The sequence below is a fragment of the Eufriesea mexicana genome, unplaced genomic scaffold, assembly GCF_001483705.2.
Source record: "Eufriesea mexicana isolate 0111107269 unplaced genomic scaffold, ASM148370v2 scaffold1387, whole genome shotgun sequence".
Lineage (NCBI taxonomy): Eukaryota > Metazoa > Arthropoda > Insecta > Hymenoptera > Apidae > Eufriesea > Eufriesea mexicana.
Genome location: NW_016909492.1, coordinates 689,210 through 709,977, shown reverse-complemented (window position 1 = coordinate 709,977; position 20,768 = coordinate 689,210). Strand labels below are relative to the sequence as shown.

Here is a 20,768-nt window from a genome sequence, read left to right as displayed (position 1 = left end):
AATTAATTAATTGGTAATATATTTTCCTTTATTATCTACAATTGTTTCTTATTTTCCTATTAAATTTCCTACATTATTTCTAGGTCAGAGCTACTACTATGATATATTTCAGTGTTTACAACTCATCAGAAATACCACTTTTCAAAATATTTGTCAATCATATTAACGGAAAAGAATTTTATTCGAATAAACTTCTAAAGAAAATAAATGATAAGCATTCTTTCTAATATTCGCTTTCATAATTAAATTGACATATGAAATATTTTCTCAAAATTTGAATTCATCAAGTGGATTTTTAATTTTGTTATGTTTATGATTCAAGTCTACAGACTTTTTATTGGAATTTTTGATTAAGGGAATAAGTTAAAAGGAGTAATGAAAAATTTTATGACAAATTGTAACAGATAGCATGTGTTCCAAATGAAATTCACTAAGCCGTTCTAGAATTAAGCGCCATCTGACCCCAATAGGCAGTAGGAAGATTGGGCAAATGGTTTCCGCATGAGATACGCGATATACAGAGGCTTAGATTAACGGAAAAAACCGTTTCATTATTTTAAAGAAGCATATAGAATAGATTGGAATATCGATATGTATATTGACACGAACAGAAATTTAACAAAGCAGTTATAGAAACAGGATTGAAAGAATTTTTAATTTCAGAACTGATGCTTTTTAAAAATACGAAAGAATAAAATTAAATAATCATAAAATTGTGCAAAACTTAAATATGATTAATGCAATTAAATATATGATATTTAAAAAGATCTATAATCCACGTGTCTAAAATTTTACTTAATAAAATAGTGATGAAAATAATGCACCCATTTAACAATAAAAAAATAAAATAAAGTAAAAAGGTTCAGAACCATGTACGTATAGAAATATTAATTTATAAAGTTATCAATAATAATATTAAATATTTTAAATTACTATAATAATTAATATATATTATATGTTATATGTATATGTATTGTATAATAATAATTTATAAAACCATTTACAAAATTAAAGCATGTAATTAAAAAAATGTAATTGAAATTTTAGAAAAAGAGACGTGGGATCAGAATAATTACCCTTCGCGTTTTATCATCCTGCTTTTCTCGAAAAGCATAATCGTCGGTTTGAAGCCAGTCTTGTAGTCTGTCAGGAATTCTTTCCGGAGTTATATTTTGATCGTTACTTTTTCCTTCTTCTTCGATTATATATTGTATTCCGTTTCTTATTCTCGAGTCAACGGATTTGGGCATGTCTCTATTGTAAAGGGGTAAAGATCTTTTTCCAATAGTTTCCAAGATACGGCGGTTCGCGTCGATTTGGCGTTGATCCTGTAACGCCTTACGTCGAGCAAGTTCAAGGAGAACTCTTTGCCTCAAAACGTCTAGGGAATTTACGATAGACAGAGATCCAATTCTCTTGGTTCGAATTACCGTTGATCCAGGATCGTTTCCCGAGTCGAACATTTCGTTCTGAAAATTACGAAATTATTTTTCAATAAAATCATATTTAAAATTAAATATCGTTGAAGTAACTATAGTAATAATTCTTTGCATAATTTTATAAAGTTTTATAAACATCTCTATAACAACCATAAATATACAAAAAATATAGTAACTTTTATAATATAATAATTATAACGTAAAATTTAGGTTAAGATATTTTTAAATTTCGCGGGTTTATAAGCACTGTTGCGTTTGTGCGGTTATTCGAGCAGTGAAAGTTAGTGTGTCCAGCGAAATTAATACGAATCGAGAATAGTTGCTCTTGCGGTTTTTTGTAACGAGTGAATTTAAAACTTAACCTCAAAAAGTGACGATGCACGTGTTATTCAATATACGTTGCACAGTTCTTCTTATACACGAGTCGTGATTTGAAGTTTGATTTACTGGAAGTATTATTGCAGAATATTATTTTATATCGTTGTATTTAAGTTTTTAATACCTTTGATCAACTTTTGTTAACTATTTTGTTGACTTGTTAAGATGACTATTGAAAGATAACAGTGTGAAGTGGATGTTTTGGTAGTTTTAACTGAATTTTGAATTAATGTGAAAGTTTGTAACAAACTCTGGGCTATTTGTTTTCATTTTCTAAAGGGACGTCTTAAAAGAAACACTTTCCCTTATTCCTGAAATCTAGACTTCAATATTTTTAGGTTACAGTCATAAATTTTCTAACTTGTTAGAACAAGAAAAATGATAGCTTTGATAAATTTGTAATGGTTAATTTTAAAACCTGAATGATAATATATTGTAGTAATACATTTTATATGAAAATTGTTAATATACGAGACACGATTAAATATCGAGAATTATTTATTTAAAACTTTTATTTTAAAAGTGAAGCAAATTCAAGGACGTCAAAATAGTCATCTTGGCACTGTATAGAAACAGTGTTTGCATTAGATTCATTATTCATAATATTTTTGATATTTATGGATTTGAATACTCGCTTTCTGGTATTTATTTCAATACCAGCTTCTAGTTTGCATCAGTTTGGAACTGCATTGAAAATACGTTCTTTTCACGAATATAAAGAGGTAATTACGCAGATACAAAAGTGTTTTAGGTTTGTGTTCGATTTCAAATTAACAAATTTTTTTTCTAAATAGTGAAAGAACATTTTTGTAAATAGCAAAAAGATAATATTTTTCTGGTATTATTCCCATATATTATTTTCAGTTATTCGTAAATTTTCATTGATGATTTGGCACTCTTCCTAAAATTTATTAAATTTTACTAACTAGACCAACGAAATTAAGTTGCACTAAAATAAATTACAATGTTTACTTTCTGCGTACCAATAAAGAAGGGATCAGATTACATATTAAAAGAATGTAACTGAATATTAATATTATAATATTAAAACGGAATTGATCTAAAAATTTTCTTGCCACATTTCCAGGGGCGGACCTAAGAGTTTTTTTGAGGATGAGAAGGATGTGTACAAACATCGTTAGACCTTTTTCGAATCTTTTTTTAGTAATTTATATTTTAACACTTTACCGGCCGCTGTCACGCAGGCGTGACTTTTTCTCGCCAACGGTTATCGGCTGTTGTCACGTACGCGTGATTCGGTTCAGCGCGGCACAATGCTTCCACTATGCTTCTATTTTAACTGTCCCGATCGTCTTTTCTTGACATTCTTTAAGCATATGTTTGTTATGTTATTCTCAGATCTTAGTACCTTTTTCAATAATAACCATATCACATGTACGAAGGATAGCATAAATGAGCCGTTTACTGCACAAATTGATTAACTCCATAAAACAAAAAGTGGAGAAATGCAATGAAATAATGTATATTATTTTTTAAAATTCCCTTTATAATTTAAATCGAAATAAATATTGTAGAATGTATAAATACAAATGTAACTTTCATCTAACGGTATATAAAATTTATAAGAAAAAAATAGCCATAAGGTAATCGTTAGTAATGTTATCATTTTTATGTTACTGGAAGAGTTAATCGATTTGGCAAGTGAAAAACGTAATAAATTTAAATTTTACTAAATTTTACTTAAATTCTGATAAGACGGCACTAAAAAATTCACCGTTATCATTCATGGCTTGCTAGTGCATTTGAGTTGCATTATTGCAACGATTTACATTAGAGTACGGAGTTAATCAAAGTGACCTCTGAAATAAATTATTTATTATTCAGTTGCCAAAAATTTTTGTCGTTTAATGGTGTTAATCTTAATTATCAGGGAAAGTTATTACAAATATAAAAAGGTATGACTATGCCAAGTGCTTTAACACTTAAATTTAAGATTTTTCAAAAAGTGGAGTTAATCGATTTGTGCAGTGAATAGCTCAAATATGGCCGTCAGCGAGCAATAGAACCCGCGCGAAATTCGTCAGTCGCAGCGTAAAGGCGATGCAAGAAGTGAGCGGCCGGCAATGTGTTAATATTTCTATCTGATAATGTAGCGTAAATCAGTGCTTTTCAACTCACAGTACGCAACATACTTGTATGCCGCAGAAATATTAAGTTATACAATTTTGAATAAATTTTTTTAAAAATCAAGATTCTTTTGCTAATTTAGTGTAAATAAGTAAATAACTTTTTAAAACTATACTTGATTTCATTATACTCGATACAATTATTTGTTTTTTAGTAAACAAAAACATGTATGCAAGTGTACTATGATTTTGGTAATTCTAAATATTTTGATCTTATCAGCTATTGTTTGTTACAGCAATCTCATTAAATTCAAAGAGTGTTATATCAACAAGGTTGGGACACAGTGGCTTAAATAATCATTCGTACTAATTATTTGTGCATTATAAAAAATAGGTATAATATATACCTATATACATTGTAATATATAATAAAATATATGTGATTAAATGAAATATCTGACATAGTATTTTTTGAAATTATGCTTTTTCACCCCTGCAAACTTCGTAAAATATATATATACGCACATACAGTCATTCACAAAAATATTCGATTGCACGTACTAATTCTTTATTCCCCTTTCTCAATACACTCACCCTTCCATACTTCAAATCCTATTCTTTAAATACTAAACTTCAGGATAATAATATTTATTATATATTTATTTAAAATACTGGACACTAAAATCAAATTATATTTGTCCGAATATTTTTATGACTCACTATATGTATGTATGTTTATTTGACTTTATCGTTCTACTATTTTAGGGAAAAAATATTTGAACAGTATTTAAATGTAATATTTTTGGAATCTTTTATTACCGTTATTGGAAATTTCAGAGTAATTTCACATACAAGTTATTAATTTTGATTTTGAAATTGGAGAAAAAACCGGTTTTAATTAGTAAAAATGACTATTTACTTGAGTTTCTTAAATTAGTGTCTCGTGAAACTTGTATATTTAAATCTAAAAATTTCTTTTATGTTCAGATCAAAGTACAATTATTTTCGTGAAAGTTCGTTTTCAGTTATGAAATTTACAAAATGTAAATATTAATCATGGCAAGAAATAGTGACAAATAATGTGTCATCTATCAATATGCCATTAGGAATCGTACCATTAATTTGTATCCAAGTACGAAGTAAATATAATGGGACTCAGTATAGTAATGTACACATATGGTAAGTAAATACAGGGTGTCCCAAAAAAGCATATACATACTTTAATACCTTATTCTTTCTAATTTATATTAATTTATTATAATATAAATATAATTTATTTATAATCACACAAAGTGTGTATACATTTTTTTGGGACACTCTGTATATATGAGACCATAATGTATATATATATATGGGACCTTAGTAATGCGCTTACTTAAATAATAAGTGTCTGTACAGGAGTCATAGTATACGGCAAATACATAAATGTATATGGATTTATTGTAATTTACATAGTAAGTTAATTATATGATACAGGTAAGATTATCTAAAATGGATATACAGAGTGTCCCAGTAACAATAGTACAACCAAGAAGGGGGTGATTCTACATGTAGAAACGAATTGTAAAAAAAGAACAAAATTTTTTCATTCGAAGCTTCGTTTTCGAGAAAATCGAGTTTAAATATTCATCGAGTGCGCGTGCACTTAGCTTTGCTTTATATGAATAGACCATCGATACACGAGTATCGGTAGTAGAATCGAATAGAGGGTGATTCTACATGAAAGAATAAATCGAAAACAAAGAATAAAATTTTTTCATTCGAAGCTTCGTTGTCGAGAAAATTGACTTTGAATATTCACCGATTATGCGTATACTTAACTTTGGCTAACAATAAGGCGGATGGACCATCAGTATATCAGCGTATTCGGTGGATATTGAAAGTCAATTTTTTCGAAAACGAAGCATCGAATGAAAAAATTTTCTTTTTCTTTGATTCGTTTCTGCATGTAGAACACCCTCTTCTCGGTTGCGTTACCGTTGCTGGGACAACCTGATATGTATGCATGTGCGTGCATGTGCGATGGCTAGTCAAGTAGTGGGGGAACTAGCCAACCGTTTGAGGGATTCACGTGGTTCCCAGCGGAGAAGTTCGTCAGGTCCAGCATAAGTAATGGAAATTCGATCAGTAGTGAACGTGTTAATAAATTTAATACAGTTAATATAATAGATTTAATATAATAACCTCAAATGTTATTTGGTAAGTTCGTAGAGTTTTCGACACTCGATATATTCTATTATGCATTTGGTGATATTGGAAGGGGATTATTTACTATGAAATTTTATCGAATAAAATGCTGAGATCAAATAAATACTGTCTCTAGCTGGATATTAAATATAATGAATAAAGAGTAAGAATGTTGAAGACGGTTAGTAAGAAGAAGTAAAAATGTTGCGTCATCTGCCTCATTTATTAGGTATAACATTGTCAAATTATTATTTATTTTGGTCTTTATAAAATTTCTCTTTTAGGATAAGACGCAAAATATACCAGTGCTTACAAAAATTATGTACGTAAAAAAATTCATTATCGAGGAAAACGAGTTTAAAAAAAATGGACTTAAAGTTGTCCATTAAATTTTAATAGCATAAGGTCTGCAAAAGAAAGAAAGTACATATTATATAAAATGGTAATTTTATAAAAGTACATTTATCACATTCTTAGATTATTTTAAATTATTTTGAGTTATTTTGAAACTCGCTATTTTTTAAATATTTCAATAAATGTCGTATATACATTCGTGTGATAATATTCAAATGTAGAAACGTGTATTTTTAAAGTCATATTTTCAAGTTAATATCGTTACACAATAAAAATGGCACTAATAAATATTTTTAATAATTAAATACCCGTGAACGTTTCGTAAGATTTAATTGCAATTTATTCACTCAGACTTTGCAGCGTCATTTCAAACCTGTTTATGCGTGTAATGGGTCGGCTTCACCCTATGTAAAAAACTAAAGTATTTTTATACGATCCGTTTTTATGGTGTACTTAATTTTTACTTTGCCAGGAAAAAGCGTACAATTTCTTCGAAATGGAGCAGAAACGAAACTCGTTCTCGCATACCTGTCCTCGTTCAGCGAGAAAGTATTTAGACTCTATAAAAATAACGAACCATTGTCTACGTCACAATATTACGTGAAAACCACTAGATTTCCTAAAAATAAACTATTAATCGAAATTTACTGCGGATACCACGTAATTGCAATAATTATTAAGGCCTTTGTGTTTCACAATTTCCATTTATTAATTTAATCAAACGGTGAACGAGGTTAATTATACATCGAATACTTACGACTTTTTCTAACCTTTCATATCTTACTGGGTCTTTCTGTAGCAATCACCGTATCATAAACCCTGAACTAAAGAGCTCTTTCATATGATTATGCATGTAACGTAATACTCGTACGATGGATACTAATAGTGTAATTTGTTTGAGCGATATAGCCAAGTTGTAAAATTAGGACAGTATAAAAGTATAATTTTTGCGACTTCTGAAATCGTAATTTGAGATATTTCGAAGAGATGGCGCGAGAGTCAAACAGTGCCGTACGATGTCCATTTGAAATGAGTTCCTTTTATTGAGTATTGTTGACAAAATTTTAATATTCCTTTAAACATTCGAAGTATTAAATAGGACTCAGCGGTGGTATATAAGTAGTTTGCCCTTAATGGTGTGTTTGTATAGGGAAGTATATAGAAGCTCGAAACTGTTCTGTTTTAAAGTTGATAACATTTTTCTAAAGTTAATAAAATAAAAAGAAATCATGTATAAACTAATATATCAAAATTTCTTATTTCAATATTTCATATATTGTAATATTATTTCACATTGTGATTGTACTTCATATTGATCACTAATTTTTATAGTTTTACTAATTGGCGACTGGAAAACGAGTGTAAAAGTTTAATAAATTAATTTCCTGCTTTATAATTTTTTTTAAAGTTATTCAAATAAATTATTTGCTATTATATTATAATATTTTGTGACATTGAAATATTATGTGTGACTTGTATTTAATTATCTTGTGTATGATAATTAGAAACTGATTTCGAAATTCATATTACACAACTTTTTTTATCTTTCTTTATCGAATTGAAATTATAATTCTTGATACAGTGTTATAAGGCAAGAGATTAAGTTGAAATTGAAAGTTAATCAACACATTTTTTGTTTACTGCCTTGTTAGTATTAAATATGTCTTTACAGTTACAAATTGCAGATGATTCAGAATTTCTGAATGTTAGTGACATCTGTAGTGACAGTTTGGAATTAATAAGACCGTCGCTAGAACGATTATATAACATACGTCGTTTGGACTAGCTATATGTATTTGCGTTACTTAAAGATGTGTTAGATGGCGATACTCGTAAGATATATCATGATGTTCGATATTCTGGGCCAATCAGCTGCCAGCGCCATTGTTTACATTCAGGCGACGGCGAATCGTAGAAATAAACTGAAGCATTTACACGGTAGCTGCAATATCGTTTAGTTTGCTTACCACGTGATTTGCAATCGTCGTGAAAACAAGCTCTAACACTATACTCGTTAGCCATCTGACAATTCGTACTTTTCAGCCTGTCTTATTGTTAGTTTCCCACTTACCAGTATCGAACTTCAAAGGTGGGCGTAAAGTGCTGCATAGAGACTGGTCTTATTGGCTGTTTAACATTTTACTTTAAGCATTTTACTGACTCGTAAAATAGCATAAATATAAGGTACCAAAATGAGAAATTTTGCAACTGAACTTTCAAGATACGAGTCGGTACCATGGTACAAACTACATAAAAAGATAACCTAGCAATCTAAAATTTAGAAGTAAGGAAGTACGTCAATTATTTTTAATAATTTTTATATTATAATAAAGATTAAATTTCGTAATTTTTTATTTTATGCTATCGTCGACAGTAATCAGGCATTTGTTAATTTTCAAAAGTATGCGATTAGAAAAATCATTGTGTTGACAAAATGATTTAATCTGATGTGATAATATCCTTCATGGTAAAATATTAAAATACAATAATGTATGGAAAATATGTATAATAAAATATTGAAGAATTATTTTATTTACTTTACGAGTTTTTAAACTGAGCATTAAATGAATAAAGTTCGTATAAATTAACCTTCAATTGGTAACGTATTTTTCTGTCATAATATATATAATATTTATTAATTGTTATTTACTGCGTAACTTGATTGTACTATTATAATTTATAAATAAAAAATATATTTTTTATTAGCAATTGAAAACTGAAATTAGATTTTTAGTTTTAGTATAAATACAATAATTTGACACATGTTTGAAATGAAATTTGAAGATTAGTGAAAATAGCGATTGATGCAAATAGTATTATTTAAAATTGATTGATATATACACCGGGAAATCGAGTATTATACACTACCGACAAGTTTTAATAAATGATTTAAATTTTGATAACTATCTTTCTTAATCGTTAATGTATCGTTAGTAAGTCACCAATAAAGAATGTCTTTTTAACATTTTCTACAATTGGAAGCTGGTGATGTCAAATTTAAACGTATAGCTAGATGTCGCTACGTATTCTATTTCGATCTCGTGTTTTCATCGCATTAGAACCTAGTTTTATAAATGCAATATATTGAAATTGTAAATAATTTTCTAAAATGTCATAGAATGTTGAATATAACTAAAGCAATAAAGGTATAAAATAAAAAACTCAAGTGTAACTTTATCTTAAAATATTATATTTGTAACACATTTATTGTTTCACACTGAAAAAGGTCTATATTCTTTACTATCATTTTAAAAAATATTGTTGAAAGGTACGTTCGCTAGTAATATATTTTCTTGAAATTTATAGTTGCTGACGTAATACGTTCTCTTGTTTTAACACTTAAGGGACTAGTTATTTTTCAATGTTTGTAAATCGGAATACTGTCTACAATAATCTCAAATTTATAGCTAGGTGTCGCACAGTCATTGAAGTAAGGAAAACAATAATAAATTTTGCTCTGTAACCTCGCGTCCTGCAATATGTCTGCCAAAATATATTTACATACATGTATGTATAAAGAAAAATATTTTCAAGATATTTTCATCGTATGTATATGTATATGTATTTATATATATATTTATTTGTTACAATTATAATATATAATATATATAATATACATAAAATTTTTAATGATTTTTTTTATTTTAGTCAACATAAATTTAAAAATCTATCCTGTCAATATAAAATTGACAGAAGTTCGCTTTCATATTTGTCAGAGATATTCGACATGCCCTCTTTCAATCTAGTACAAGACTGACATCTGCGGATCACAGACCAATGAAATTTTCAAGCATTGCTTCTGCCTCTGATATTATACGACATGAATTTTCTATTTGTAGTTAATTTACTATCGTCGATTTTGTATTTTGTACCATTTGTATAAATAAATTAAAAAAATTTAAAATCTGATCCAAAAAATGATATTTTTCTTTATAATTTAGTTAGATAATTTAGATGGAATTAATTGCACATTGTAATAATTTGATTAATTAGATGCAAAAAAAAAAAAATTAAAAAATAAGTAATTTTTAAAAATTTGTTATTTAACAAAATTAAAAAAGACCAAGTTGGCCAAACTTTGATACAAGATGTCTCGTTTTAATTTTCCTAAGCACATATCTCGAAAAGCACGAGACATATTTGTCCTGGGAGATCAAAATTCAACACCCTGTATATCCTGTACATATTCAATTATATATATTATTTATAATATTTATAATATGCACTTAATTTCTTGTATTATAATATAATGTTTATATATTTATATCTATATTTCCTGTATATATTCAATTATGACATACCTAAAACTAAAATTACGTAAATCACATTTCTTAATCCCTAGTATATTAAGGTGAAGTAATCATTCAGTTTTCAAGAGAGGTCCATAAATTCTCTTTTCGTTGTCACAATTAATATTCTCTTTTTTTGTCACATTAATGTTATATTTAATGGGGTTGCCACTAAAAATCTGTAGTAGTGAGTTTTATGTCCCCCATGTGTTATGCAACATGTTCCCTAACAATTTCTGTTCTCTACTAGAAAGCGTGAATCATTATTATGATCACTCTCTACTCAACATAACTATCTACAGGCACTCATCGTTTGCATCAGTGACGAACAACTTGCAGCATTTCAACTACAATAATGGCCGGTTAAATTTTACAATTTCACAATTTTACAATTACAAGTCGGGAACCAACATTGCATTTTAAACGAGCAGGGTGTCTATTGTTTCCAGAAATTGAGTCGAGTGTAGCCAAATAAAAGAGAACAAACATAATTACCAACATCATTAAAAAAATTTTATTTTTCCTAATTTTTATGTCATCTTTATTAAAGCGATACCAACATTAAAGCATTGTTTGAATTCGTCCGATTAAAATAAGCCCAAACACGATATACATTACACTAAGTACAGTTGTAGTAATTAATTTCATGTAGACTGTAAAATGATACGTAATGATATAATGACGTCCGATTTATTTGGTGTTTGGATTCGTTTTAATCGAAAGGATCCCAGCAATGCATTGGTACTATTTTCAAAAAGTTAAAATCGAAATCACTGAAAGTAAAAATTTTCTATACTGCGTATTTGCTGTTTTCAAAATTGTTATATAGAATTTTTACACAGAATGTACATAGGTTAGGTTCACATACGTTACATAGGATTTTTAGTTTAAATGGAATTTCAATTTTGCCACACTGCAGAGCGAAGGTTGCCCATCACTTATGTACATACTCCATGACAGAGATCCCTAACCTATCATATACGTACCACTAGAAGTACTTGAAGTATTCTCAAGTGGTATACGAACCACATTATATCAAATTTTCAAATCAAGTACAGGGAAATGCTGCAACAGGTAGATGTTATCTATAAAATAGTATTGACCTTGAAAACTTGATTATACATTAGGTGAGCGATATTGGAATAGAGAAGGTTGAGCACTACTGCTCTGCGATATCAATTTATCACTTGCTAAAGGAAACAAATTGAAGGAAATTGACATATTGGAACAGGACATATCAAGATCTTGCATATTGATATATAAAATTCTTTGAAGATTTTTAATTCCTTTGTAACAATTATTTCAGTTGACCTCCTCCCTTTTTTTGTTTTTATTTTGCAATTAAATTGATGGATACAATAGAGACATGAGAAATCATATAAAGCCCCTTTTATGGATATCGATTTCGTCCATCCTATATTCAAAGACGCATATGACCTGAATATTTCAATTCAGTATCTTCAAAATTGAAGAAAATGTAGCTTTGTACCATGTTTTGGGCTTGGTGTCTTATTTCGATTAGAAAATAACTTCAAATTTTAATGATCAAAATAGAAAGATTAGTAAATTCTATATTTTCATTGCAATATTTTATAACTTCGTTAATAGTATATTAATATATCAGTAACTTATGATTATTAAATATATCAAATTTTTTTAAATGCTTTATAGTGTTATGTATTATGATATTGCTATAATTATGTGACATGTACATTTCATAAGGAGAACTGAAAATAAATATTTGTATCTTTTCCGTTAACAAAGTTATAATCGAGCACGATTTTAAAAAATTTTATGTGGCTTTATCTTCTGTCCGTTAAACCCTGTTTTATCCTAAAGTATTCCTTTGCACTCGTATTCTACTTCCATCTATCGACTGAACCGATAATTAAATATAGAGAAGGAATGTTGGTAATGTATATCTAACAATTATCGATAGACACGAAAAGAAATACGCTTTAGGATACCTGAGTGACTTCACATTGGTATGCTAAGAATTAAAGTAAAGAATACATAATTCAACGTCGCAATTTTTACAATATGATACCCCCTCCTCCTTTCTACATAGCCCACGGCTGTCACAGGCTGGTCACGTAAGAGGTTAAATGTCCCCATGAAAGGAGTCCAAATCGATTCTTCTGTTTACGTTGAATGTAAGTATATATGCACTGTGAAAGCACTCGCTTATTATATCAAACATTATTTTTAGATTCTACATTACTCCATATATATACAGAATATCCCAATAACGGTAGTACAACTGAGGAGAAGGTGATTCTACATGAAAAAGCGAATCGAAAATTTGCTTCGTTTTTGAGAAAATCGACTTTGAATATTTATTGAGTGCATATGCACTTAACTATGTCTTAAATGGATAGATCATCAATACATGAGCATTGGTGCAACAACCAAGGACAGGGTAATTCTACATGAAAAAAAATAAATCGGAAAGAGAGAATAAAATTTTCTGATTCGAAGCTTCGTTTTCGAGAAAATCGACTTTGAATATTCACTGAGCACGCGTGCACTTAACTTCAGCTAAGGCGAAGGACTATCAGTATACCAGCGTAGTGAATATTCAAAGTCGATTTTCTCGGCAACGAAGTTTCGAATGAAAAAATTTTATTCTTTATTTTCGATTCGTTTTTTCATTTAGAATCACCCCCTCCTCGATCGTACCACCGATACTCATGTATTGACGATCTATCCACATAATCCATACCTAAATGCACTCGGTGAATATTCAAAGTCGATTTTCTCGAAAACGAAGTTTCGAATCAAAAAATGTTTTTTTTTCCCATTTGTTTTTGAATGGAAAATTACCCCCTTCCCGGTTGTACTACCGTTGCTGGTACACCCTGTATATAGGTATTCGATCTTTAGCGATTTATCGTATATGAATTTTGTTAATTTATATTGTACTCAGGGCCGGCGTGACTTTTCGCGGGGCCGGGTTCAAAAATTTTGCAGAGCCAGAATACACGTTTAAATCCGATATGGTATCGATAAATGGTATGGTACCATCATTCTCTAAAATGTTAATCAAAATCGGTGTTTTCTAATTGGGTGATTTCCTTAACACCTAATATCTTCCGCACCCGTGTTGCAATCGTATTAACCTTTGATGTCAACGTTTAATGTCAACGTTTAGAACACGCTGCAACGAAATATTTCAATGCAAAGATGGAAGAGAAAATCTTGCACTCGTGTCAGTGTACAGCAAGCTGTACCATATCCAATTAATCCATAATCGATTAATGGATTATGCGATTGTATTTTCTACGCACACCCGAATATTCAATCTACTATACAGGGGGTCTTGCAAAATGTCTGATGAGTTTTCGTAGACCGCGGGGCCTTTCAAAATGCGGGGCCTTTCAAAATGCGGGGCCGGGGTCCGGTGAACGCGCTGAACCTGCCTCGCGCCGGCCCTGATTGTACTATTTTATATTGCTATAAAATTATAGTAGTGGAAGTATGTACTCAAATTTGGATACTTAATCCAAATTTACTTAACTTAATCCAAAAATAGAAGTTATGCAAAATTCCATTTCAAATTTTTCATTGAAATATCTATCACTTAATAAAAAGTAATGCAATTAAAACCAATTTTTTTTTCAAATATGCAAAGTTCGAGGTAACATGTTCTTCACAGATTCTGAAAACAGAGGTTATGATTTTAAGAAGATACATATATACGTACATAAAGGGTGACCCAAAATTCCCGCGAGATTTGAATTTCGCGCCATTTGTACGTTAAAGAATTACCAACGAATAAAAAGACAACATGGCAGCTAACACTTCAGAGTTATCAAAAATGGAGTGCATTACGAAAGAACAACGCGTTTTCATTGTTGAGCAATATTTACAATTTTTAATTAAAAATCTTTTTAATTCAGTTGTAATTTTTACAATTTTTCAATAAAATTAATTATAATTTTTTAACAAATTTATAATAAATAAAAATTTTTAATAAATTTAATAAAAGTTACTTGCGTAAATTTTAGACACCCTATATTTCGTAAGTTTCAAGTTTTATTTCTTCCATCAATGGTTTCGATTATTTATTGAAAAGGTCACCAGCGATATATTCTATTAAAATACGCGACTTGAAATTTTCAAAGCGAGCAAGCTTTACCAAAACGTTTGGCAAAACGTTTAAAATAAAGAAATTTAAATGCTTTGCAACAGATTTCTTTGTAAGAGTTTTGCGTAAGGAATTGTTCCTCGAAACCACACTAACAGCAACAGAAATAGAATTTAGGATGACGTGAATTCACGTCAGCGAAAACCAGAAAGACGATCGTAAATGACGTGAATGCACGTCAGCGGCTACGAATGCATTAATTCCAGAAAAACGGAAAATACCCATATCATAACGATAAACATCGATGGTATGCGAAACAACCCTCACAAAATCCTTACAAAGTGCAGAAATACCAACTACTATTTTACCAGTCAATTCTTCAATTTTTCTATTTTATCAGAAAGTTTTAAAAATCCTCTCAAATGGAAACAAAGGAAAGGTAAATTTGATCCTAGTTCAATTAATACTGGTAATTATCTCGGTATAGGTAATACATATACCGGTTACTGATATTAACCCTTTGCACTCGACGATCTTCGAAAATTTTCTGCTACAAAGCTGACAATATTTTTCAGAACAGTTAATAAAAATTCGTATAATAATTAAGACGTAGAATTATTTAATTTTAATACCTCACACACTATTACGTTATTTTGAATTTAATATATCAATTAATATCGATCTTCGAAATTTTATTTGATGATGACTGAAGATCACCTCTCGAGTGCAAAGGGTTAATATAGGTATCGATGAGATTTCTCGATAATAAAATTATCTCCGATTATTTAAGTGCGCAAAAATTTGTTTGAAAATAAAATAATTAATCGAACGTGTCATTAACAAACACGAGTGGATAAAGAAAAGGTGATCGTGGATTGAGAAATTGAGAAATAAAGCACGAACGAATTACAAGGATTCAAAGACGTAAATGCGGTTTATTTGCCACCCGTTCAATATCTCTCTGCCACTAAAATATATTATCCACCTCTGAAACCTGCACGAACGTAATAAAAACGAAGATATTAAGATAGGTACATTTCAGATGCGAGAACGAGGTGTAATATCGGAATAACAGCAAGGAGAATCGTGAAGACATTAAAGCACCACATACAGGATGTATACAGATATCCATGGTGAAAGCTGAAAAGTGAAATAGACCGGATCACCAAGCTCGAATAAGGAAGAAATTTGATCATCGGGAGTAATATCGCGGCTGGAGTGGCGGGAAAAAAAGTCATTATGAATTACAGTTAAAGTGCATCGTGGGTTATGTACGCATACTCGCGGACGTAAAAAGGGAAACGCAGCGTTGCTCATATGTGCAAGCTGCAGTTTCTCGAGCTACCCCCACGCGAAATTTCCCCGCCTTTATTGCCACTTTTATGCTACACGCGCTCAAGAATACGAAGGGAAGGTTCAGAAGCGCGCCGCTAGAGGGCCGCGCAGTCTAGAACGCTTTGCGTTTATGCCTCGAATCTCGCACGGCATTTTCCGCTCCTTCATCACCTACGTGCGATTATGAACGGCTTTATACACGGTTGGCGAAAAGAAATGTCAGTGAAATATATTAATGAATATCGTCGAAATATTATAACGTGTAACACATAACATGTAAATAAGAATAACATATAGAAACGAGCAGGACGTGTATCCTTATGAAAGAAATAAGAGAGGAATATACAGGGTGTGCCAAATTTAAGATGCAAAACATTGTCAGTACAATTCTATAAATGAGTCGTTTATTTTGAAAGGGGTCCAAGTTCATTTATATTAAAATTAAGATATTTAAGGGTCTGCGTTTTAATAAATTTAAAAATATTGGTGACTAATAATATACCAGTATAATGTTTTTGGGTTTCTAAGGAAATTTGGGTGTACAATTTATCAACCCAATTAGCATAATTAATATTATTTAAAAGATAATATGTTTTTGATGGTTATAAATAATGTAAATGGACTTAAGTCACTTTCAAAATTAATAAAATAACTTTTTCAATTCTAAAAAAAGCACGAGTCCATGGAAAAAATAAATTTCTCGTGAAATAAAAAGAAACGTATACACTTCTACGTTATAAAATTAAAAAATATTCAATTTTTATTCTCTATTAAAGAATTTTTACGTTAAAATTAATTACGTTTCGTGATTAATTACTTATTCTTCTCCAATTTGCGTATGCGGGAGGGATTTCAAATAATTATGGTGTTCAGGTGGTATATAGTGAAATAAATCTTACAATTATCAATTTTTGCCACGTTGGTAATCTCTTTTACTTGCTAGGTTAGGTTAAGATATTATTGTGGCGGCACTGCACTGTCTTTTTTTATATTCTTATTGGACTTTTTCGAGATTGAATATTACGGTTGCGAGTCGCGAGACATTAATGTCTGCATTTTAACTAACTGCGCTTTATAAATAAAGTTATTATTTCCAAAAGAAGTTATCCGATTTCTCGTATAGTATATTTTATTCGTGCATTGCAATCATTAACAAGCAGGTGCGCCAAGGCTAAAATTATATTAAAATTATATATTAAACGGAATCAAACAAAACTACTTTGATAATAAAACATAAAGCTGTGATCTCGTAAAATTTTGTTGCATAATATTCTCCATATTCGTTTGAAACTCTTAAAATGGGACTTAAGTCATTTTCAAAATAAATATTTTTATCGTTTCATTAACCAGGAAATTTTGAAAATTTTACAAAATCTCAATGATTTTAAATATATTAGTTACAATTTGCTTCAAAATGAAAAGATAACGTAGAAATGTAAATATTAAAATTGCTAGCTTGATGTTTTTGGAAAATGGATTTAGGCCACTTTCAAAATGAACGGTTCAAATGTAAGTAAGTAGAGAAAAAGAAAAAGTTATATGTATAAATATAGGTTATGTAATGCTTTGTTAGAAAGTTATACAGAAAAATAGGGAATTCTATTTCATTTCAAAATGGCCGTCATTGATAGCAATACAAAATGGAGAAAACTGAAGTTCATTTATATTTTGTTTTATTTCCGTAAATAAGTTACTAATTTCCTTATCAGTTTGGCACGTGTATAGTTATTACATAAATTTTTACCTTCAAACGTAAAAATCTTCTTGTACCCAAATACTACTAATTACTAAATAGTAATTATCACATTACCACAGTACTAAATACTACTAATTACTAAATAATTAATAAAGGTTTGGATAGAAATTAATATTGATAACTTCAGTAATGTCGAGTAGTAAACGTTCATGTAAACAAGACAAACATTAATATTGCTAATCTATTTTCCAGTATTGTATCATAATTATCACGTTTGTTACCCTCTTCTTTGAATTTCGTATTTTTGTTTATAACTCTTTCATCAAGCTTTAAACAATTTATGTTTACGTAACATCTTCTCGCGTCTAAATCTGTAGAATAAGTTGACAGAGTTTGGCACCTTACATCTGGGACACCCAGTAGAACACATCCGAGAATGTGCACAGAAGATTTTATTCGAAAATTCACTACTTATACAGGGTGTCCCGAGATTTTTTCGTCAAACTGCGAGAAGTTAATGTAGAAGTCAAAGGAAGAAAGAAATGTTGTATATAGTTATAAACAATAATAATAATGATAATAATGATTTATATTTATTTACAATTTTACTGGACTCACTGTCTCAGTTATATTTTATAACAATAATTTTACTGTATCTCGCTCTGTTCAATTAATTCTGCATCAAATTTCCACAAAAAGATTCTTGCTACAGTTATAAATAATAATATATTTATATTTATTTATAATTTTACTGGACTTATTGTCTCAGTTATATTTCATAACAATAATTTTACTATATCTTGTTTTGTTCAATTAATTCTCCATCAAATTTTTACAAAAAGATTCTTGCTATAGTTATAAACAATAATAATAATAATAATAGTAATAATTTATATTTATTTATAATTTTACTAGACTTATTGTCTCAGTTATATTTTATAACAATAATTTTACTATATCTGGTTCTGTTCAATTAATTCTCCATCAAATTTTCACAAAAAGATTCTTGCCCTCCATTCTTTTTGTCCAACTGTCTCTGCTCTCAATTCTAACCTCTGAATTCTGAATTGCTCACTCTCAATTCTTCGACCTCAACTGCCCACGCATACATTTTCCAGGGTCACTTATCCTTGCACACATGTGCATTCTCCTGCTCTTTATCCCTCTGTCTCTTTCATTCGATGCAGATATACAGGGTGATTCGATAGCTAGGGGAGTCAAAGGCAGTACCACTATTAAACATCGCAGCAGGCATGCTGTGTCCTCACACGATAATCCGACATCTGATATCTGGTAGCTGATAATGCGCGCAGTGATTATATTTACGTGTGTCTATGTACGAGCTGCAGAATCTCGAGTATGAAGGTTTTCTAAATAGTCAGTGCTGTCTATCAGTGCAGTAGCGAGCGAAACACCCTGTAATTATCGTTGGAAAATATTCAGACATGTCTACCTAAAATCTTGGATGGGCAGTATTGTCTATCAGTGCAGTAGCGAGCAAAACACCCTGTAATTATCGTTGGGAAGTATTCAGACATGTCTATTTCAGACATATCCAAAATCTTAAATGATCAAGCATACACTGTGCACAGTGTAATCTTAGGCACTGGGTTCACACTCTTGTGATAGCTAAGTCTAAGGTTCATCTCTCTGACTATGAGTCATTTGTTCTCCCACTACTCTCTTCGTTAGTGACATAACCATCGAATTATTCTTAATATCAGTCCTTTCGTACTTAGTTATGCTGTATATGTAGACGTTAGAATATATAAAATGGAAGAATAAGCAAATTAAGCTAGATTTTTTAAAGAACCTTCTATAAATCTAGGCCCAATTGGAGGGCATTTTTGGGAATTTTTTTCAAAGAAACCAGGAGGACCTTCGACATCAAATTTTTTCCAACTTATTCATTCGTGTTTCGAGAATACTAATAATTTTTTAAAAATTCAATATGGCGAAGACTGTAGGAAACATATAATAATGTATACAGGCATGTTCAAAAAATGGGTCCGGATGGCTGACACGATAATAACAGCTTTGTTCATCTGAAACGAGGAGATAAAAAGGTATATTGATTAATAAGGATACAGTTATGGTCTAACAGTAAGTTGTGGAAAAGAAAAAATCTCTGAATTTTAAAAATGGCGACACTTTGAAGTTTGAATACCAATTTTCTCCTACATTCTTTGCCTTTCAAGTTTAAAAAGAAATGTAGAAACATATCAGATTTCAAAATTCATAGTTCTAACGATAAACAGATATCTGTTGAAGATTTGAATCAAATTTGAAATCAATTGGTCATTTAGAGGAACATTCGTAGCGCCATTAATTGAAAAATAAAAGGCTTCAGGGTATCTAGTGTCATACTAGCACACTCACAGTTCGTGTTTGTAATAAATATTCTGTCAATATCATATACGTATAGAATGATAAACAAAACTGAATTTTTAATATGGCAATTTTTGAACAGCCATAACTCTATGTGGAGAAATCATGTAATAACATTTGTGGGATCAATACAGAGAGCAAAGCTTATACTTTCACACCCCTATATTGATCTATGTGATTTCTATTTAATAGTAGAATTTCTATTTTTTATAATAGAAAACAAAGACAGATTTTCGTTTAAAAAAATCTAATAATTCAAACCCTGACAATTTTCCTACAAAATTTTTTCGGGATCCAAATTACCGTGAATTGAACCAGTCAAGTTTTCAATTTTTAGAAATCCCATAAAAGTTAATAATTTCCTATTTTTCATTGGCAAATTATTTCCTTTCATTTCGGAAAAGAAATTTAGATCGAGTTATTTCTTCTCTATTAAATATTATTAATAACTGCAAAAGATGAAAACGAAAATAAAAAATTTTTTAAATTGACTTTGGAGGCGTCATGTATCGATTTTGAAAAATTTTT

General features: G+C 29.9%; 1 protein-coding gene across 1 annotated transcript in view; it reads right to left on the bottom strand.

Moving 5' to 3' along the window:
* Dh44 (corticotropin-releasing diuretic hormone 44) overlaps positions 1–20,768 on the bottom strand; it is a 133,604-nt gene that overhangs the window by 3,452 nt on the left and 109,384 nt on the right. The window contains exon 3 of the mRNA XM_017900971.1: positions 1,077–1,469. Within this exon, the coding sequence (XP_017756460.1) occupies positions 1,077–1,469 (393 nt within the window). The remainder of the gene's footprint in view (positions 1–1,076; positions 1,470–20,768) is intronic.